This window comes from Megalobrama amblycephala, linkage group LG14 (genome assembly GCF_018812025.1).
Source record: "Megalobrama amblycephala isolate DHTTF-2021 linkage group LG14, ASM1881202v1, whole genome shotgun sequence".
Classification (NCBI taxonomy): domain Eukaryota; kingdom Metazoa; phylum Chordata; class Actinopteri; order Cypriniformes; family Xenocyprididae; genus Megalobrama; species Megalobrama amblycephala.
In genome coordinates, this window is record NC_063057.1 from 15,972,711 (window position 1) to 15,995,841 (window position 23,131).

A 23,131-nucleotide genomic window follows, 5' to 3' on the forward strand; every position below is an offset into this window, starting at 1 on the left:
TGAAGAAACAAAGTCACCTACATCTTACAGCTACACCTACATCAGTGCTTTTGTGTCCTGTAGGAGCCAGAGATTTTCTCTCTGGAGCCCAACAAGGTTTCCTTGGCAGAAACAATGTTTTACTAAGAGTAAAGAACCTGGAATCTGTCAGTAAATCCATATTCAAGGATGTGGACTGTATTCCTAAAGAGTGAGACTCACATACAGCAATATGTTTTGGCATCTGCTTAACTATTAAACAATCTCTGCATTGAAATATCCTGTGAGATCAGTCCTGATACTGAACAGCAGGTGGTGTTATATACTTATTTATCACACACACACACACACACACCCCCAAAACAATTCAAAGTTGGACTGGTCTGCAATCTAGTACTGCAGTACAGTTATTTTGTAAAAGAATGCTTTGTATCTTTTTCGAAAATTTGTCTTATTTTTTGTTATTAATCTGATACTTATATGTTAACAGTATACTGTCTTACACTTCATACTTACTAATAACATATTATATACCTTAAATATCATAAGGACACTAAAAGGTCTTCTAAATGCAGATCTGAATTGTTTGTCATCACATGTTGTATACTATGAAGATTCCTACATTTTTACCAAAGAATGCTTTAGTGGCGTCTCTGCATAAAATTGTAATATTTCATAGTAGTGCCATTTTACTTTATACATTTTCATTTAACAACACATACAAAAGTGTGCAAATATCAGCCTAGTTTAGCTGAGAAAAAAACCTGGGTATAAACATCAAAACCGTCCGTGTGCTATTTTATCAGTGCCTAACAATGCTTTAAAATGAGGAACAATGGCAAAAAACATTCTGTAGCTCAAATGGTAAAGCATAGCACTAGAAACCCTAAAATAAAGAGTTTGGTTGATTCCCAGAGAAAACTTGAACTGATTAAATGTCCTTTAATCGCTTTTAATAAGTTCCACTACATTTAAATATAATAACACAAAAACGTATGCCTGCTACTTCTAAGTTGATTTGATCGTACAGAAACAAAGGCTTGGACTGGAGAGACTGCTGTCTGTCGCTATATTATTATTAGGCATTTTTGTTGTTGTTGTTGTTGTTATCATGATCATCATTATGCCAGACTGTGTTGCATGAACTGATGAGTTAAATGATAATTATTTTCAATATAAAGATGTTGCAATATGTACCAAAACTAATAGGCACTGATGATACTGACTGACACTTACAAAGTATATTAGTATTACAGTACACTGTAAGCCTGAATAAGTTGGCAAAAGTAAAAAAAAAAAAAAAAAAAACATCAGTCAGTTGCCTCAAAATTTTTAAGTTAAGAAATTCAAAGTTTAATTAAGCAGAACTGACAGATTTTTATTTTGTACTCATACATTTTAATTGTTCTTATCTTGAAAGTACATTAAGTACACTAATTCATACATTTAACTTAAAACTTTAATGTAACCTCAATGTAAACATTTTTATTAGTGTACACTTAGCTAGCAAGCTAATTCATGCTAGTTAATTAGTGAACATGTTAACAATATCATCGTATAGCACTTGCTGAGACTCGAAAGAAGGATCTCAAAGTAAAAAAGATGCGAACGTCTGGTTTTGTTGTGACTGTGCTTTAAAATGAAATTATTATAATGTTAATTCAAGTGATGAAGGATTTTGAAAGACTGACAGTATTGAGTAAGCTACTACTGTAAGCTTAACCTTGCCTGGTTTAAATGTTTGAAAATGATTAACAGTTCAAAACATTCATTACAAAATTTTGAAAAGTAATCAAAAAATAATCATTTGCATTACCTTAATAAAGTAATTTGAATAGCTATTTTAAATAGGATAACTTGTAATCTGTATATTACATTTACAAAGTAACCTTCCCAACATTGATTATTAAACAAGTTGTTCTACAAAAAATCTTCCTGAAAAAACCCTGCCTCTTGGAATACAAATGAATGCAGATTTTTTTACGTTTCACTCAAGTAACTTTTTGGATAGTTAATAAAAGTTTCAGAAAGAACAATTTCTATAACGTTTATAGCCCCCCCTCCTCCTTTCACAGAACTGCTTTCACTTCCACTCACTTCTCATGTGGCCACATCTGAGAGCAGTTGATCGCTGTGACAAGATCTCAACAATTACAATAGTAGGCCTGTCAAACTCATTCAGATATTTAAGATGAGAGGATACTTACTTGGAATACTTGTACTTTTGAAACATTGCATTTGCGGTGATGATGTGAACTTTGATGGAGACATCAAGGACTTTGTAGTTGGTAAAAGTAAGTTGTTCGTTCTTACTGACCATCGACTACATCAGATGAGACTCGATCTTTCTGAGGAGAAGAGGAAGGACATCAATAATGCCACTCATCAAAACAGAGTCAACATTCTGGTGCCTTTTGATGACAACGACACCCTGATAACCTGTGGGACCTTGACAAATGGATACTGTGAAGTTCTTGACCTCAGTGACATTACAAAGAGCATTTACTATGAAAGTGGAATATCAGTAGGACCGAGACAGAATAAGAAATCTGTTGCGTTCATTGCAGGTCCAAGTACCAGCAGGTACCTTTTGGTTGGGAAAAAAGACGATGATGGAAAACCTCCGTATCCTGTTGTTAACTTGTGGAACACTTTACAGTCTCAGTTTGGTGAGATTTTCTCTATCATAGATACAACATCAACCCCCTTCATTCAGAGCACCGCGAGCGATGTGGAGTTTGTTGACGGATTCCAGAGAGTTTCGCCCTCAGAGTCGTACTTGTTTCTCAACGCAAAGATTGACTCGGAGAGTAAAGTGCTCGTCCTGTGGATGGACAGCTCTAAAGATAAAAAGATAGAAATCTTCAAATCCCTACAGGCTGCAACGATACAGTGCTGCAATGATAAAGCTCGTCCAGAGCTCGTCGCCTCCACCGTTATTCCCTCAGTGAACGGCGTTATTTGGGCAGGTGTGTTCAGTGCGCAGAATCAGCAGGATCCGGAGAACACCGCGCTGGCTCTGTACGACATCAGTACAGTTCGAGGAAGAGTGAAGGGTTTCTGCACTGTTGGTGACAAGATATGTGGTTCTGAGGTTGGAAAATGCATTCATGCTTTCAATATACACATGTATAGCCTATTGTGTATATACACAATATACACCGTTTATTTATTTATTTCTGATAGAATTAAGGATGACATTTGTAATCAAATATTGCATGATAATAAAACGTAACTTTACTATTAAAGTCATATAAAGTTTAATTTGTTGTTTGTGCTGTAGAGTGGTAGTGCACTTCAGCCGCTCTCTGTGGTGTTCAAGTACAGCTCAATGTCATCAGTGGCAGCAGTTAGAAAAGGATCCTGGATTGTGATGTTCATAGGAACCAGTGATGGACAACTGATAAAGGTCTGCTTCACTTCTCTCTCTCTCCTACACACATCATTATTTCCACTAGTTTCAACTATTTTCTAAATGTCTGTCCTCTTTTTTCAATTAGACCAACTGTTTAGCTCTAAGCTGATTTTTGCTCTGTATTTGAATTACTAGTCATTATTCATGATTTGTTTTTCTAGCTTGTGTTGGATGAGAAATTCATACCAGGCTGTCCAATAGTGCTGTACAAATCTGATGAGGAACGAGCAGTGCTTCCCAGAATGCACTTTGATCCAGTAGATTTCAAACATATCTACATCGCTCTGAGGAAACAGGTGAGGTTTAGAAGTGCAATCAATAAAAAGTGAAACTTTTGAAAATAATTTAGTATTAGATGTTTTTAGATTAAGTAGTTGCTACAATGTCACATAACATAAATAACCTTTAGACTGAAAATAAATAAAAAATAAAAATCTGGATATTATGTTCAATCATGCTGTCTTATGTATTAATAGCCTTTAATTGATATAAATATTGGGTAACACTTTATTTTAGAGTATCCTTGATGTATGTTACATGTAATTAATATAGTAATATGCTAATAGTAAATTATGCATAATTACAAACCTAACCCTACAGTATGTACATGTTGTACACTGTAACTAGGACACCTTAAGATGAAGTATAATCAAATATTGAAGAATATTTTTTACATATCCATAGCCAGTCATAGAAATTTTATTAAAAATATTTATAACAGTTTATTTTACAGCGTCATTGTTACATGAAGTTACTGTAGTAATAACTATAAATTATGCATAATTACATGTGAATAATCCTAAACCAAACCCTAATCCCATCCCTATAGTAAGTACATGAAGTTAATCATTATTACGCAGTACTTTAGTGTATAATTACATAGTAACACGGACACCTTAACATAAAGTGTAACCAAATATTTCATATTTAATTAACCCTTAAAAGTCGTTAACTGTTATCTTTAAATGATATAAGTAAATCATCATTTGATTTTTCAGAGGATCACAATTCAGCTGGATTGTTCTTTATGCTTGACAAATGTTTTGTAGAACTGATATCATTGACAAGTTCACTGATGTGCAAAAACATTATTATTATTATTTTTTTTTTTTTTTTTTTTTTTTTACAATATTATTGAGGTGGTGCAATACAATTTGATCACTTAGACAATTTTGGGAAGAATGTTTAAAATATTGTTAAAATTAATCTTTAATAAAATGGAAAAGAGCACTGGCTTAATAAAATGACTCTAAAATAGAAGTGTCTCTTTCTGCTCATGTTTCTGATGTAGCTCAGAAGAGTGTCTGTGGTTCAGTGTGCTAAATTCAGCTCTCTGAAAGACTGCAGAGCTGCTCTGGATCCTCTCTGTGGCTGGTGTGTGAAAACACAGAGGTCAGCCTGCCTTTATCACATGTCTTTCCACACATCACACATTATATCTGCTCTAGATTACACCATCACCTAATGCCTAATGGTTCACGTGTTAAGTTCATATCATATGGACATGATGAGAAGTGTGCAAACAGACCTGTAGATGATATATCGGTTGATGTTGTTTTTATCTAGATGTTCTACTCAAGATGAATGCTCAAATACTTCATGGGTGTCCATCCCAAAAAACTCTCTTCAGATACAGCTGCTTTCCTTTCAGATGGAGCAGAATTCTTCTAGAAAGGTAGAGGATCATTATCTAGAAGAATTAATCATAATTAATGAATCTAAGAAATAATTTATATGACTACTCTTTACTAACCTCTCCTTCACAGATTACTCTACATCTTGCCTTGAGTCTGGAGAGCACAGGAAATCCCGTCTTCTCATGTTCCTTCATCACAGGAAGTGTGAATCTGTGTGACGGGTCTGATCTGACTGCAGTTTTCCCAAACTGCTCCTGTAGTTTTTCTGACCAGCTACTATATACTGGAGGTTGGTTCTCCTTCAGTGATGTTTTATATGTGCTACAGTGCATTTATATTGTCAGAATATGATTGTTTATAATCATAAACATTTGTTGGTAATCTGTTCAGGTTTAACAGTCTCTGCTGCAGTTACTATTGAGGATCAGAAGATCACAGAGACGCTGACACTGAGGAACTGCTCCAGTATCACAGATAATTCACCAATTGCTTCTTATACACAGTGAGAAAATGCAGTTTAAAAGAGTTTTGAATGACTACTTTGAATTTTTATTTTAATAATATTAAAAATATGAATTAAATGCAGGTGTGTGCAGTGTATCTCATCTGGGTGTCAGTGGTCCTCTTCCTCACAGCGTTGTGATTGGACACATGGACCTGGACTGCAGTTACACATTCAGAAACCTAACGTATTCTACAATCCAATTCTTCATTATATATCTATTTGGAAACAGTGTAACCTTTATATAGATTCAAGCTGATGTTAATTTATTGTTAATAGCTGAAATATCCTTGTGTTGACTCAAGAAAACTCAGGAAGTAAATGAACTGCTCAGATTTCCCTCTCTTTTTCTACTCTTTAGGATGCGTGTAAAGATCTACTCTCTCAGAGTGTCTACAAAGTAAGTGTTGCTGATTATGAACAACTTCACAGAACAGGGATGTTTTTTTCAGTTTTTTCCTGTTTCGAATGAATATGACTTTACAAGAGTCTGAGGATTTTGTTTCTTTTTTGAGTAACAGTTTGCTTATAAACTTCTTTTAAAACTAGTTTTCTTTTATATCATATCAGCAGCAAACAATTTGTCACAATCATCATACTTTTTAAATTATGTATAATATATTTATATTTAGTAATATAATTATATATTATTATAATTATTATTATCTTATTATATAATTTATATAGTAAAAGATATTTTAACTTCTGTTGTTTGTTAAAAATGCTGTGGTCATATGGAGTGGATATGGAATATTTTCTTTTTCTTTATGGCCTTTCTTTCCGAGCGCAACCTTTTGTGTCCTGTAGGAGCCAGAGATTCTCTCTCTGGAGCCCAACAAGGTTTCTTTCCATGGCAGAAACAACGTTGAACTAAGAGGAAAGAACCTGGAATCTGTCACTAAAATCCGTATTCAAGGGGATCTGGACTGTATTCCTAAAGAGTGAGGCTGTGTGTGTGTGTGTGTGTGTGTGTGTGTGTGTGTGTGTGTGTGTGTTTGTGTTTAGTTGAATTATGAATGTGTGTAGATTGAGATAAATGATACTGTGTACCTGTGCATGAATGTTTCTCTTCAGATCTCCAGTATTTGATCGCTCCAGTGACACTTTAAGGTTCCACATTCCTCCCAGTGGAACTAAAGGAACAGTGAAAGTGTGTGTTGTTACTCCTGACGACCGTTGTCATGGTAACAGCATCATCACTTACAGTTCCCAGCCCAGCTGCACAGGAATACAGCCCACAGTCAGCTGGAGCAGGTAAGAGCATTTCAGACCACTGGCAGATCAGCTTCCTTAAGATGACAGCTGCACATTTTAATTAGTTAAAGGTAGGGTAAGTCATTTTCGAGAGGTTAGTGAGCTAGCTTTGAAAGCATAAGATCCCACCCTCCCGTCAGAGCGCCTCCAAAGCCACGCCTCCTCCAAAACACATGAACGCGTACAGCAGGGAGCAAACAAAAGTGTCACGAGAGACAGAGGTAAACTACTTCATGTCTCAAACCACATAACATTACATTAATAATGAACGTAAACAAAGAGATCTGACCTGTATCATATGACTGCTGCAGATTAATTTCGCCGTTGATAGTGTTGCCATTGAAACGCAGAATTTCGAGTCACAAACTACTCAGAGTATAACATCACAGGTTTCCATCTCTTCCAAATTATGGTAGTTATGGCATGAATGCAGCATAAGCTTGTTCACACAGAACGCGTCTTTGCGTCTAAAAACGCAGAGCTCTGGATTGGATTAGAAAAAAAAAGCGCAGCACGGAAAGCGAGGTAAACAGCAGAATAGATAAATACTATTTTTAATAAATAAAATAAAAAAATAAAATAATCGCACTGGCTATGGTCTCCTCTGCTATGTTGCCATCAAATAAAACAGTTGTCATGCCAACTTGCTACTGTAAACAGAAGCTTGCAACGCTTGCCCCGCCTTCAAGTTCTTCTGATTGGTCCACTGTTTTTGGAACTGACATTAATGAGTGGCGCTGCGTGTAAAAGTTTAAATTCTTTTAACTTGACACAGAGTCTTAAAAACACAGTACTCATGTGTGAGGTGCTGCAAAAGATGCAAGACATGAGCATAACGATCACACACATCCGTCTAGTGTGTGTTTACATAGAAAAACAATGGAAAAGTGGCACATTGGAATAGAAAAACGTGTTCTGTGTGAATGCAGGATGTGAAGACTTTCAACCAGCATAACAAAAAAATGTTTCTGAAGCAAATCACCTACCCTGCTTTAATCTCACGTCATACAGCCCATTTTAGTCATGGAATTTGCAAGAAGGCTGTCAATGTGGTAAAATAAGATTTGCAATATAATGATTTACCATTGTAAATGAGTTGTTATGAGGTACTGTTGAAACAGATGGGGAAAAATACTTATATACAAGGCAGGAAGAAATTAAAGCATGAGAATCAGGTCATTTCCTGCATGTTTTGTAATAGTTCTGAGAGATGCTAGTCTTTAGTTTAGTAAGAGCAACCTGCTTCCTGACAGCCAGACTTTTTAAAATATTTTTGGCAGGTTTCACTTCCATTATTTGCTGAAACTTCTTGTATTGTTTGTCTGTGTGTTTGTGTATATGTGAAAGTCACATGTAGAAAAGTTAGTGGGTGGAATTAAAATGTTAATACTTTCTTATTACATTTCTTATGTGTTATTGACTGAAATTATCTCTTCATTCAGTGGTGGAAGGAAGATTCACATTCAGGGAAGCAATATGGAATTTGTTGAATCAGTTATTGTCCGTCCATCTAATAAAGTGCTTCAAACACAACACAGCAGAAGCTCAGGGGTAAGACGTGTTTATTACTCCTGCAGTAACTCACAGCACTGAATCTGATACACAGAGATCAGCTGAACTTCAGTGAGTCTTCAAACAGCCCAGATTCACACATGTAGTGAATGAGTCTTATTTGGAAGAATTTGTTATTTATCTGCTCATATAATTGTTAAATGCACTTCAGTGACTCTAAATGTGCCACTGATTTTTTTTGGAAATGGTGATGACATGCATTTTATGTTATATTAATATGTTCCTTGAGGTTCACTTACAAATATTAACCACTGTGTAATGTCACAATGAGGAGGAAGTAGAAAATCAGCAAATGCTAATTTTGCAGTTACATTTTGAAATCAAAAACTTGCAGTATTACATGTAAAACTCTTTTATGTCAAAGGATCAAGAGGAAAAAAAAAATTAAATAAAAAATTAATTAAAGTCATATTTTCATTGTCTCTCTCTTCTCAGGATGTGTGGTTTCACTCCCCCCGTTATGATGGCAGTGATCTGTTTAGCTTATCATTGAATGTTGGGAACTCCACTGTGAACTGTGGGTATTTTTCCTACCTGCCTGATCCAGAATTCACTGGATTCAGCACCTTTCCGGTGGCCAACAATCTACATGTGAACATTCAGGTAAAGAGCGACTAAAAGCCTATAGAGCTATAGAATTTGAGTTGGCACAAATTATTCTTGTGAATCTCTCTTTCTCAGAAAAAGGCAGATTTCTTGAATTTGAGTATGAGTGAGGTGAAAGTGACGGGTTATCAGGGAGATCAGCAGTATCAGTGTGTTTTGGAGATGTTTGAGTACAATGCCATCATCTGTAAGATTAAAGGAGAATCAGGAGCCGTCACAGCAGTGGACTCTATATCTGTACGTCTGTTTTTGATATTTTCAATTCTTTGGTAAAACTATAGATATGGAAGTTCATAATTTGATTTGATAATTGCTGCTGCTAACACTGCTGTGTATTATGTAAAGTTTAATGTAAATCTTACTCAACTTTTGACGTGAAAAGACATTTCTTTCATTGTCATTTCAGATCACGATTGGGAATTATGTTCTTGAGATGGGGAATACACAGGATTTGTTCTGCATCCGTCCACAGAAAACACCTGGCCAAGTATGAAAGAGCAATGAAAACACTCACAGAAAAAGAAATGATTCTTTAAAAAAAAGATTCGAAAACATAATATAGCATAAATTAATTTGTTTAGCTTTAAATTACAAAATTATGTTTTGACATACTATTTAACTATTCAAGAACCTCTGCATTTAAATATTCTGTAAGATCAATCCTGATACTGAACCGCAGGTGGCGCTATATACTTATTTATTTTACACAAAACAATAAATTCAGTTTGGTTTGCAGTAGTATTGAGTCCTGCAGTACAGTTATTTTGTAGGAGAATGCTTTCATTGTATGTTTTTCATCGAACACCGACACAATTCTTCTGTTATTTGTTGTTATTTACAGTATATCAGTATACTGTCTTACACTTCATACTTACTAATAAACATGCCAAACATATCAAATCCATTGAAAAGAGTCTGATCTGATTTAAATTAAGTCACACATAAAGACTCATGAACAATCTCTCATACAAACATGTTTCTTAGTTCTGCAAGTCACCAGCACACATTTCAGAGCACACAGTGTGGTTTATTATACAAAGCCGATTCCAAAAAAGTTGGGACACTGTGGGACACACAGCGATGAAAGGGCCCTCGCACCCGGGCTCACCGCCACCCGTTGGCCTTAGGAAAACTTGGGGCAGATCAGACATTGTATGCCTGAGTTACAACGGCTTCCTTTTTCATGGCGGAACAACAGACTTTGTCATGCCGCCAAGGGCACGCCCTTCAGCGAAAACTCTAGACCTTCGCAATTTAACGTCACAAAGGCCTTTAGATTAGACTGACAAAAAATGACATTGATCTGATTAAATCTCTTGGAGGAGTTAATCACAGTGTAAAACATGTCATTTCCTGTTGCCCCCAGGTGGCGCTATGACTGTAACTGAATATTGTTATGAAGATGTCTTCAGGTCAGGACTCTAATAAAACATGTAAAGTTTGGGGCAGATCAGACATTGTATGCCCGAGTTACAACAACTTCCTCTTTCATGGCGAAACATTGAACTTTGCCAGGCCGCCACAAACACGCCCTTCAGCTAAAACTCTAGATCTTCGCAATTTAACATCTCAAAGGCCTTTAGATTAGACTGACCAAATATGATGTTGATCTGATTAAAGCTCTAGGAGGAGTTTGTTAAAGTACAACATGTGGAAATGGCAAAAACTGCCAAAATTTTGTAGAGAAAATTAAAAATATCTCACTTCCTGTTGGGTTTACAAACTTTGCACCCAGGGGCTTTTTTGTAGGTATTGGGCTGTTACATCTGTCTACCGAATTTCATAACTGTACGTGAAACGTAGCACGAAGGGCGCTTAATTGAAATTTTGTAGGTGGCGCTATCGAGCCATTTTGCCACACCTAATTCTGAAACCCATATCAGATGTAAATTTTCACCACTTCTGACGCATGTGCAAAGTTTCATGAGTTTTTGAGAACATTTAGGCCCTCAAAAATGTGATTCATTTTGGAGAAGAAGAAAATTTTGGCTGAGCAATTCCAATAGGGTCCTCACACCATCGGTGCTCGGGCCCTAATAAGTTGTTATTAAATTTCATGGCATCAACACATCTCAAAAAAGTTGGGACAAGGCCATGTTTACCACTATGTGGCATCCCCTCTTCTTTTTATAACAGTCTGCAAACGTCTGAGGACTGAGGAGACAAGTTCCTCAAGTTTAGGAATAGGAATGTTGTCCCATTCATGTCTAATACAGGCTTCTAGTTGCTCAACCATCTTAGGTCTTCTTTGTCGCATCTTCCTCTTTATGATGTGCCAAATGTTTTCTATGGGTTAAAGATCTGGACTGCAGGCTGGCCATTTCAGTAACCGGATCCTCCTTCTACGCAGCCATGATGTTGTAATTGATGCAGTATGTGGTCTGGCATTGTCATGTTGGAAAATGCAAAGTCTTCCCTGAAAGAGATGATGTCTGGATGGGAACATATGTTGTTGTAGAACTTGGATATACCTTTCAGCATTGATGGTGCCTTTCCAGATGTATAAGCTGCCCATGCCACATGCACTCATGCAACCCCATACCATCAGAGATGCAGGCTTCTGAACTGAGCGCTGATAACAACTTGGGTTGTCCTTGTCCTCTTTAGTCCGGATGACATGGCGTCCCAGTTTTCCAAAAAGAACTTCAAATTTTGATTCGTCTGACCACAGAACAGTTTTCCACTTTGCCACAGTCCATTTTAAATGAGCCTTGGCCCAGAGAAAACTCCTGCGCTTCTGGATCATATTTAGATAAGGCTTCTTTTTTGACCTATAGAGTTTTAGCCGGCAACGGCGAATGGCACGGTGGATTGTGTTCACTGACAATGTTTTCTGGAAGTATTCCTGAGCCCATGTTGTGATTTCCATTACAGTAGCATTCCTGTGTGTGATGCAGTGCCATCTAAGGACCCGAAGATCACGGGCATCCAGTATGGTTTTTCAGCCTTGACCCTTACGCACAGAGATTGTTCCAGATTCTCTGAATCTTTGGGTGATATTATGCACTGTAGATGATGATAACTTCAAACTCTTTGCAATTTTTCTCTGAGAAACTCCTTTCTGATATTGCTCCACTATTTTTCGCCACAGCATTGGGGGAATTGGTGATGCTCTGCCCATCTTGACTTCTGAGAGACACTGCCACTCTGAGAGGCTCTTTTTATACCCAATCATGTTGCCAATTGACCTAATAAGTTGCAAATTGGTCCTCCAGCTGTTCCTTACATGTACATTTAACTTTTCCAGCCTCTTATTGCTACCTGTCCCAACTTTTTTGGAATGTGTAGCTCTTATGAAATCCAAAATGAGACAATATTTGGCATGACATTTCAAAATGTCTCACTTTTAACATTTGATATGTTATCTATATTCTATTGTGAATAAAATATAAGTTTATGAGATTTGTAAATTTTTGCATTGCTTTTTTATTCACAATTTGTACAGTGTCCCAACTTTTCTGGAATCGGGTTTGTAATAAAATATAATATATGTCTATATCTCTAACATAATATATACTTAAAAATATCTTAACAACACTAAAAGTCTTCTAAACACAGATCTGAATTGTTTGATACGTGTCATCACATGTTTTATATAGATTCCATATTTTGACCAAATATGCTTCTTTGGCGGCTGTGCATAAAATTGTAATATTTCATAGTAGTGCCATTTTCATTAAATAACACATTCAAAAGTGTGCAAATATCAGACTGGTTTAGCAAAAATACATAGGTCTATACATCAAAACCGGCTGTGTGCTATTATATCAGTGCCTAACAATCAAAACTTTAAAGTGAGGAGGAACAATGGCAAAAATCATTCTGTTGCTCAAACGGTAGAGCATAGCACTAGAAACCCTAAAATAATGAGTTTGATTGATTCCCAGAGAAAATATGAACTGATCAATGTTCTTTCAGCAATTTAATTAATTGCTTTGAATAAAATATGCTGCCAAATACATATAATTAAATTGAATAACACAAAAACTAGAAGTCTGCTCTAAATCTAAGTTTATTTGATTGTACAAAAATAAAGGTATGGATTGGAGGGACTGGTCTCGCTATATTTTTATTAGGCTGTTTTTGTTTTTGTTGTTATCATCATTATTATTCCAGGGTGTGTTGTACTACAAGTTGTATTATGTCCCAGAACTGAAATTACTATATAGCCTACTTTCTTTCTGCAAATACTGTAAATGTAGGCCGGCCTATGCATACATTTCTGTGAAGTACTAATGTTTGTGTCTGGTACGATATTTCATTCATATTTATTTCAGAGCCTTACATAGTGAGGAGTACTACAAATATTATTATTAAACAAGTTGTTTTACAGTCTGCGTGGGGGAAAAAATCTTATTTTGTAAAAACCCCTTCCTCTTGATGTCATCAGATCATTTCTAAAACGTTTCACTCAAGTAACTTTTTGGATGGTTAATATGAACAAGTTACAATTTCTCTGTAGTACTTAGACCCCCGCCCTCATCTCACAGGCACAGAACTGCTTTCACTTCCACTCACTTCACCCGTAGACGCATCTGAGAGCAGTTGATCGCTGTGACAAGATCTCACTATAGTAGGCCTGTCCAACTCATTCAGATATTTAAGATGAGAGGATACTTACTTGGAATACTTGTACTTTTGAAACATTGCATTTGTGGTGATGTGGTGAACTTTGATGGAGACATCAAGGACTTTGCAGTTGGTAAAAGTAAGTTGTTCGTTCTTACTGACCATCGACTACATCAGATGAGACTCGATCTTTCTGAGGAGAAGAAGAAGGACATCACTAACACTGATCAAAACACAGTCAACATTCTGGTGCCTTTTGATGACAACGACACCCTGATAACCTGTGGGACCTTTAGAGATGGATACTGTGAAGTTCTTGACCTCAGTGACATTACAAAGAGCATTTACTATGAAAGTGGAATATCAGTAGGACCGAGACAGAATAAGAAATCTGTTGCGTTCATTGCAGGTCCGAGTACCAGCAGGTACCTTTTGGTTGGGAAAAAGGACGATGATGGAAAATCTCCGTATCCTGTTGTTAACTTGTGGAACACTTTACAGTCTCAGTTTCGGGGAATTTTCAACAACATAGAAGAAGGAATGCATCCCTCCATTCAGAGCACCGCGAGCGATGTGGAGTTTGTTGACGGATTCCAGAGAGTTTCGCCCTCAGAGTCGTACTTGTTTCTCAACGCAAAGATTGACTCGGAGAGTAAAGTGCACGTCCTGTGGATGAATAGCTCTAAAAATAAAAAGACAGAAATCTTCAAATCCCTACAGGCTGCAACGATCCAGTGCTGCAATGATAAAGCTCGTCCAGAGCTCGTCGCCTCCACCGTTATTCCCTCAGTGAACGGCGTTATTTGGGCAGGTGTGTTCAGTGTGCAAAATCAGACGGATCCGGAGAACACCGCGCTGGCTCTGTACGACATCAGTACAGTTCGAGGAAGAGTGAAGGGTTTCTGCACTGTTGGTGAAAAGATTTGTGGTTTTGAGGTGGGGTAATCAGCATACATGTTTTCAATATACATGCTTTTTTATGATTACATTTAGCCTACAATATAATATCTGTTGCATGAAAAAACTTAATTTCACTATTCACTCAAGTCATAATAATTTTATTTTTGTGTTTCAGAATGGTAGAGCACTTCAGCCGCTCTCTGTGGTGTTCAAGTACAGCTCAATGTCATCAGTGGCAGCAGTTAGAAAAGGATCCTGGATTGTGATGTTCATAGGAACCAGTGATGGACAACTGATAAAGGTTTGCCTTGTATCTTATTTTTCACTAGTTTCTTAAATGCTCTCTTCTCTAGTTAGAAAATATTAAAGTAAGTATTGTAAAAATTGTTATTGTAATCCTGGCCTGTGGGTTTTGTGAGGCCTTAATTTCCATGGTCATGGACATAGGTGTAAAAATTGTCATAACATTAAAATGATAGGCCCATAACTACTGCAAACACAAGTAGTGGTTTCATTTTAAGAAAAAGCACTTAAATGTACATTTATGCATTTTGGGGAAAAATAAGCACACATATCGAGAAACAGGGACAACTGTTTTTAACAATAAGTTTTTAGGTTAAAATGTCTGAAAATGTATAGTTGACTGGCCTCTATTAACGCAAGTTTTTAAATTTTAATAAATTTTCAGATTTACGCAGTGTATCTAACAGTAATGTGACAACTGAATTATTAGGTAAAATAATGTGTGATTAATATGACATCATAAATCAAATTATTTTATTATATAATTAGATAAACAGTGCTTTAAATTTTCATGCCAGCTACCCATATAATAAACCTTTAGTTGCAATAAAATCAATGTAAACAAAACAATGTGCAAAACTGAAATAAGTTGAACATCAATGAAAATTAGGTATCTGTGTGTAAAATTAAAAATGATTACTTAAATAAAATAATTTACATAGAACCAAACATAGAAACATGGATAAATAAATGCAGTAAAAGCAATAATAATATATTCACAAACCTCTTAAAGAGCAGATCATTGTAGATGGTTTAGATTAGATGTGAATCATAATTGCTCATATTTTCACCCTGACTCTCTTTTTGCGTCTTTATGTCAATATATTTTCCCTAACTTGGTTTCTGCTTTTCTGAGAAACTTGAGCACTTTTGTGGAATCTGAGAATAATAATATGGTGATAGGTACTTGATATCTTAGCAATGACCAGTGACATGAATAAATTACATGAATAAAGCACAACAATCATATAATGATTTGATTTGGATAAAGTTTGGATAATGATGCTTTTTGTATTTTTAGCTTATGTTGGATGAGAAATTCGCATCAGCCTGTCCAATAGTGCTGTACAAATCTGATGATGAACGAGCAGTGTTTCCCAGAATGCACTTTGATCCAGTAGATTTCAAACATATTTACATCGCTCTGAGGAAACAGGTGAGGTTTAAAACTGTACAGTTAATAAAAAGTGGTTGGCTACTCAACTTTTTTTTTTTAATCTGTTGTTTCTTTATGCTTGAAAAAATTTGTGAAGCACATAGACCATGGCCCCTTTTCACATGATGCATTTACACATTAACATTGTAAATAAAATCATTTTTTAATATTTGTTTTTTCAAATGTAATGTACATTTATATCACAATACATTATATTATCCTGACATTAAATGACAAGATCACTGTAACGCTGATGCAATGGGTTTTACTAGAGCTGATGAGGGAATGACTGTATGTTTGACATCTTTATTTCTTCTGACTGCTGTAATCAGCCTGTTTTTTTGTTTGTTTGTTTTTTAAATGTCATGGGAAAGCAATAGTGGATGTTTTCTTGCTTTCTGCTCATGTTTCTGATGTAGCTCAGAAGAGTGTCTGTGGTTCAGTGTACTAAGTTCAGCTCTCTGAAAGACTGCAGAGCTGCTCTGGATCCTCTCTGCGGCTGGTGTGTGAAAACACAGAGGTCAGATTCATATCTGTTGCAGACACTTATAAAGTATTTTATATGCTAACTACTTACAAAACATCAGTAACATGGTCAACATGATGCAACCTGGCATATTTCTGTTTGTCTAGATGCTCCACCCAAGATGAATGTTCACAATCTTCATGGATGTCCACCCCAAAAGACTCTCTTCAGAAACCTCTGGTTTCTTTTCAGGCTTGGGCTGACAAATCTTCCAGAAAGGTGTTATTATATTTGACTGAAATATAAGTATTTTCATTGCTTTGACAGCATATTAGCCATTACTATTGACATATCAATACCCTCTCTTCACAGATTACTCTACATCTCGCCTTGAGTCTGGAGAGCACAGGAAATCCCGTCTTCTCATGTTCCTTCACCACAGGAAGTGTGAATCTGTGTGACGGGTCTGATCTGACTGCAGTTTTCCCAAACTGCTCCTGTAGTTTTTCTGACCAGCAACTATATACTGGAGGTTGGTTCTCTGTCAGCGCACCTTGTAGTGTACTTCATATTTTAAAAGTATTTTTTTTTTAAACTGTACTTGCAGATAATATGTAGAGAACACTTCCATGACTAAACTCTTGTCACACTTAAGTACACTTAAAAAGTGCACTTTGTAATGATGTCAAATAAAATATTTTACTTTAAAGTACATTTTAAATCATTGTTTTAATAAGTCAAGTACTTCATTAAATTTGAACTGTAGTTTGTCATTCAATACATAAATATGCTGCATCTTCATCATTACAAATGTGTAATCACAATTATATTTAAATACATGACATACAAGTTTCAATAGAAATGACATATAATTTTAGTTTAGCATTTTTCAGACAATAGAACAGGGGTTCCCAACTCTGGCCCTCGATGTCCAATTTCCTGCAGTTTCCTCCATCTCTAATCAAACACACCTGAACAAGCCAATCAAGATCTTGATTGGAAAGCCACAGTTGAGTTTGATCAAGGTTGGATCTAAACTCTGCAGGAAAGTGGCCATTGAGAGCCAGAGCTGAAAACCCCTGCAATAGAAGTAATTATGACATTATGTATACTTTAAGGGAGAGTTCATGCAAAAATTCTGTCATCATTTACTCACCCTCAAGTTGTTCCAAACCTGTATGAATTTCTTTCTTCTGCTGAAACCAAACAGTTTAATGGGCCACACTGACTTTCACAGTATTTTATTTATTTATTTATTTATTTTTTCATATACAGTATGGAAGTCAGTGGGGTCTATCAACTGTTTGGTTATCCATATTCTTCAAAATATCTTCTTTTTTGTTCAGCAGAAGAAAGAAATTTATACAGGTTTGGAACATCTTGAGGATGAGTAAATGATGACAGATGAGGAATGAGGAATTAAGCTGTTTTCTGTGATTAAGAGAGATTTCCAATTAGCTGCTATAGGTTACTAGAAGAGCAACAAAGTTCAATAAATGGTAAAAAAATATTTGTGCAACAAACCAATGTGTATATGATTACAATAATAAAATAAAATAATATAACAAATACCAGTTTGCAATATGAAGCAGCATAACGGACTGTTTTTGTTCAAGTGTGACACCAGCCTCGCACATTCAAAGTTAAAAATCATTTCTGCTCATAGATTAAAATAAGGTGGATAAAAGACAATTAGCACAAGGGACTGCTAAATAACAGATCAAGAAAGTGTATATAAACAACATCAGACTCAGAAGTCAGCAATACATAGCCTATGATGACAATATACATAAAATGTGCTGTTTTCCGAAATTGCCTCTACTACTGATACAGTAATTCACAATATATATATTTTTCGTTTTATTGTAGTATGTATTTTCCCTATAATCTGTATGTTTTTCTCATTTCAACTGATGGATTGTAACATTTATTCAGTCATATGTGTGTTTTCGTGTCTGTTCAGTTGTAGGGAGGAAATGAAGTTCTGTCTAAATTGTGACCACAGAGCACCCGCACATGAGCTACAGATAACTACTCGTCTTATTTCCACAAGTTATTTCCTCTCACTTTATCATCAACCGTAACCATGGTAGTAAGCCAAATGACACCTCTGAACCCGCAATATTACAAGCAAAACAAATGAGACAAATCTGAGCTAATAAAATATAATACATCTTGCATGAAAGTAAATCACTTTTGGATAAAAATATTTAGCAACAGCATACAGTAAATATCAACATGAGAAGTCCTGATCAAACTTTCTATGTTTTTTTGTTTTGTTTTGTTTTTTTGTGATAATGACTATCTATATCCAGAAAGCCAAAATAAACATTTTTAAAATCTCATTCTGATTATTTTTGTAATCCATTTAGATTTAAATGTATCAGCTATAGTTGATGTTGAGGATCAGAGGATCACAGAGACACTGACGCTGAGGAACTGCTTGAGTGTCACAGATAATTCACCAAGTCCTTTATATACACAGTAAGAACTGCACAGCCTATAAGAGATTCTTCATTAAAAATGCCATAATTTCAGTCACATTGTACCATTAAATAAATGTAGGTGTGTGCAGTGTATCTCATCTGGGTGTCAGTGGTCCTCTTCCTCACAGCGTTGTGATTGGATATATGGACCTGGACCGCAGTTACTCATAGAGGTGAGACAATGTTTAACCTACAAGTCAATGCAGTATTTGCTTATTGATATAATATATAATCTCTTCATAAAGAGTCAAGATGAGTAATTTATGGCAGGACTTCTTGCACTAAGTAAAAATAGCAGTATTTTCTTTGCATTAAGTGTAAACAGTAGTTATATAATAATTATACTTATTTAATTATTATACTATTATAATATTATACTATTATATTATATATTATTATAATTATTATTTGCACCTCAGTGTATTGTAGTATACTATGAAACAGTATGTAATAAAAACACTTTTTGAATATTTTCTTAATTTTTATTTATAATAAATGCCTCTCTGAGCTGAAATGTGATAGGAAACGGGAGAAGAATGAGCTCAGAAAAAAGCGCCACTACTTTTGTTATCAGCAGAATTTCTTCTGTAATTTTGTCTGGTGGCAGGAGTTAGTGTAAATGGCCTCTTCCAACAAGGCAGACTATTTGCACTTAATTTATTGTTAATAGCTGAAATATCATTGTGTGGACTGAAGCAAAGTCAGGAAGTAAACTAAGTGCTCAGAGTTCTCTCTCTTTTTCTACTCTTTAGGATGAATGTAAAGATCTACTCTCTGAGATTGACTACAAAGTAAGTGCCATACTGAGGATTTTGTTTTATAATGTCCTTTAATATACTTTGTTGAATCTCATAACAAAATGTTCAATCACTTACATACTGTGTTGTATCATATAGAGTGTATGATGTTTCAATAAGCCCTCCATTTGTGTCCTGTAGGAGCCAGAGATTTTCTCTCTGGAGCCCAACAAAGTTTCCTTCCATGGCAGAAACAACGTTTTACTAAGAGGAAAGAACCTGGAATCTGTCACTAAAATCCGTATTCAAGGGGATCTGGACTGTATTCCTAAAGAGTGAGACTGTGTGTGTGTGTGTGTGTGTGTGTGTGTGTGTGTGTGTGTGTGTGTGTGTGTGTGTGTGTGTGTGTGTGTTTTAGTTGAATTATGAATATGTGTAGATTCAGATAAATGATACTGTATACCTGTGCATGAATGTTTCTCTTCAGATATCCAGTATTTGATCGCTCCAGTGACACTTTAAGGTTCCACATTCCTCCCAGCGGAACTAAAGGAACAGTGAAAGTGTGTGTTGTTACTTTTGACAACCGTTGTCATGGTAACAGCATCATCACCTACAGTTCCCAGCCCAGCTGCACAGGAATACAGCCCACAGTCAGCTGGTGGAGGTAAGAGTATTTCAGACCACTGGCAGATCAGCTTCCACACACATGTGTGTTTGTTGTTCTATTAATGTGCGGACTTTTTATTGACTTCAGTTAATTTTATTATAATCAGGATTAAATACAGGAAGTGAATCAGAGTTCCAGTTCAAAATGTAGAAAATTTCTCTCTTTTTTCCACATAATAGCCTCCAAACACTGTGCAAATTTCATACATAAACATAATTGGATTTCCTGCATCTATGGTTTAAAAATATAAAATAAGTCCTAACTAGGGTCCCCAGTGAATCTCAGCCATTTCCACCACCGATTATAATTATTTTAGTTATTCTGATATTTTCTATCCAATATCCATCATAGAAACATTTCTTTAAAAATACATTTTTAGTATGATATATTATTTTATTTTTTATATTACTGTGTATTATTAATATATATGTTTGTACTGTGTAATGTATTTTTATTATATGTAGTATTATTTTATATTATTCTGTGTTCCCCTTCCCTGAATCTGAAGGTTGCTTTTGATTAAATTGTTTTAATTATCTCTTCATTCAGAAGCGGAAGGAAGATTCATGTTCAAGGGAGCAATATGGAATTTGTGGAATCAGTTATTTTCGATAATTATGATCGACGACTCCAAACACAATACAACCCAACTTCAGGGGTAAGACATGTGATTATGCTTGCATTCGGCTAAAAGTGAGCTTAAAACCCTAAAAAAGCATCCAGTCTAGCAGCTTACAGCATCTGACATATGGAGTTCAATAGTCAAAAAGCCCATATTCACACTTGTAGTGCATGAGTCCTAATTTTGTCAGGTTGTTTCCTTAATTTACTGCTAGTATAATTGTTAAACATTATTTATAGTATTCACAGCTTACTTGTAGCTTTCATTTAGTCATATTTTAATTGTCTCTCTTTCTCAGGATGTGTGGTTTCACTCACCTTATGAATATGTCAGTAGTTTCAAGTTGAATGTTGGAAACTCCACTGTGGACTGTGAGCGTTTGTCCTACGACCATGGTCCAGAATTCATTGCATTCTCCACCGTACAGGTGGCCAATGATCTACAGGTGAACATTAAGGTGAGTTTAGTATTACAGTGAGTATAAGATCAATGTACAGTCTGCATGTTTTGGCACGCGTGCCTATACTATCTGGGACCGGCTGGTGTCAGTAAATAATCTTGTGAGCAGTCAGTGTTTTTGCACATCAGCTTGTGAATCTTACAACCTTCAGATCATCCCACTTCCTTTCTTTCTCAGAAAATGGCAGATGCACTGAATTTAAGTATGAGTGAGGTGAATGTGACGGGTTATCAGGGAGAGCAGCAGTATCAGTGTGTTTTGGAGAGGATTGAGACCAAAGCCATTATCTGTAAGATTAAAGAAGAATCAGGAGCCGTCACAGCAGTGGACATGCTCAATGTAAGTCTGTTTTGATATTTTCTTGCATATGGTAACTGTAATATTGCCTCTTAATAGATTATCGGGGGAGAATCTCTTGCCTGTTAAGTTTAATATAAATTTATGTCAACTTCATGAAATATTTTATGTGTAGATCATTTCTGTCATTGTCATTTCAGATCAGCATTGGAGATTATTATAGAATCATGACAAGAAAACGTCCAGAGTATTTGGTGTTTTTTTCTATAGTATTTTCTTTAATATGCTTATTCTTTATTCTTATCTTCTGCATATTGTTATCAATTTTTCGGGTGTAACCCAACATCCAAACTGTTTTTCCTATTCAATGGCCACTGCAATTCAAATACAGAAACATACAGCCTTTATAAGTAAAATTATGCGGTAAAGTCCTGTTTATAAGTCAGAGACCACAGTAATGTTATCCTTATCTCATTTCTCTCCCTTCTGATCTGGGCTGTGTTTCCCAAAAGCATCATAAGCCTAAGTTGATCGTAGTACAATTGCCACCAATGGTGTTTATGATCAACTTCGGCTTATGATGCTTTTGGGAAACTCAGCCCTGATCAGATCCATACTGTGGAACTGTTCTCCAGACAGCAGGTGGCGCTTTATAGTCACTTATTATAATACACCATAAAAACAGTCATTTCAAAGTTCAAGGACAAGTCTGCTATTTAGTACTGTAGTACAATTATTTAGTAGTAGAAAGAATGCTTTGAGTGTATCTTTTTCATTGTATACCAACACAATTCCATTGTTCTCTTATTATTAATCTTATATTTTAATATTAAATGTAATCAGTATACTGCAAAACAGTACAATTACAAATAAACACTTTAAAATACTAATTTCAATGTCCTTTTCTGATTATTACTACGGTTATATGACTTATCTCAGCTATTAATTGCAATATAAATATACTTTATTTCTGCATAATGAGTAATACATACAGAAATGTGTGCCAAGATAAATCAAAAACTTAATGGAAAGATTCCTACTAAGAGGTGATAATAAAAGAACACAAAATGAGTGGTGAAACAGAGAAAAACACCAAAACTCAATGTTTACTCTAAATCTAACAATGCCATATGGTTCATTTGATGTTAGACGTAGTTTCTTTATTATTCTGATAATAGTCACTGCAAATGACCTCTGTAAAGAAGAACTGCTTCAAAGAACTCAGTTTACCATAATTATTCTGGCAGAAAAGCATCACTAGAGCACTGATGATAGACAGAGCCCACAAATACACACTCAAACAATTACAGCTCGTGCTTTGAGACACAATCCATCAGACAGTGATAAAAATAAAGGTATGGAGAGACTGTTATCGCTATAGCAACAAGACAAGCCGTATTCTTGAGTTTTTCGCTTGTGGAAGGATCAATAGCACATTATCTTCTAGGAAGCCTGAAGCATTTAACAATAGGTTAATAATAAATATATAACATAATAAAT

The 23,131-nt window shown here is 35.6% G+C and overlaps 2 protein-coding genes across 2 annotated transcripts; both read left to right on the forward strand.

Annotated features, from left to right (window-relative positions):
- Positions 1–1,484: 1,484 nt before the first annotated feature.
- Positions 1,485–9,460, forward strand: LOC125246463 (plexin-C1-like). Its single transcript, XM_048157436.1, has 15 exons — positions 1,485–3,073; positions 3,263–3,388; positions 3,556–3,690; positions 4,686–4,786; positions 4,961–5,069; positions 5,161–5,320; positions 5,422–5,533; positions 5,618–5,720; positions 5,895–5,933; positions 6,341–6,474; positions 6,608–6,787; positions 8,230–8,338; positions 8,795–8,962; positions 9,041–9,202; positions 9,372–9,460. Exons 1-15 carry the CDS (start codon positions 2,171–2,173, stop codon positions 9,456–9,458), a joined length of 2,628 nt encoding a protein of 875 aa, XP_048013393.1. The 5' UTR covers positions 1,485–2,170; the 3' UTR covers positions 9,459–9,460.
- A 2,952-nt stretch (positions 9,461–12,412) lies between these two features.
- LOC125246462 (plexin-C1-like) lies at positions 12,413–22,521 on the forward strand. The gene is made up of 15 exons (XM_048157435.1): positions 12,413–14,470; positions 14,610–14,735; positions 15,759–15,893; positions 16,313–16,413; positions 16,527–16,638; positions 16,732–16,891; positions 18,732–18,843; positions 18,925–19,018; positions 19,598–19,636; positions 19,784–19,917; positions 20,070–20,249; positions 20,802–20,910; positions 21,173–21,331; positions 21,512–21,673; positions 21,832–22,521. Exons 1-15 carry the CDS (start codon positions 13,571–13,573, stop codon positions 21,967–21,969), a joined length of 2,661 nt encoding a protein of 886 aa, XP_048013392.1. The 5' UTR covers positions 12,413–13,570; the 3' UTR covers positions 21,970–22,521.
- The last annotated feature ends 610 nt before the right edge of the window (positions 22,522–23,131 follow it).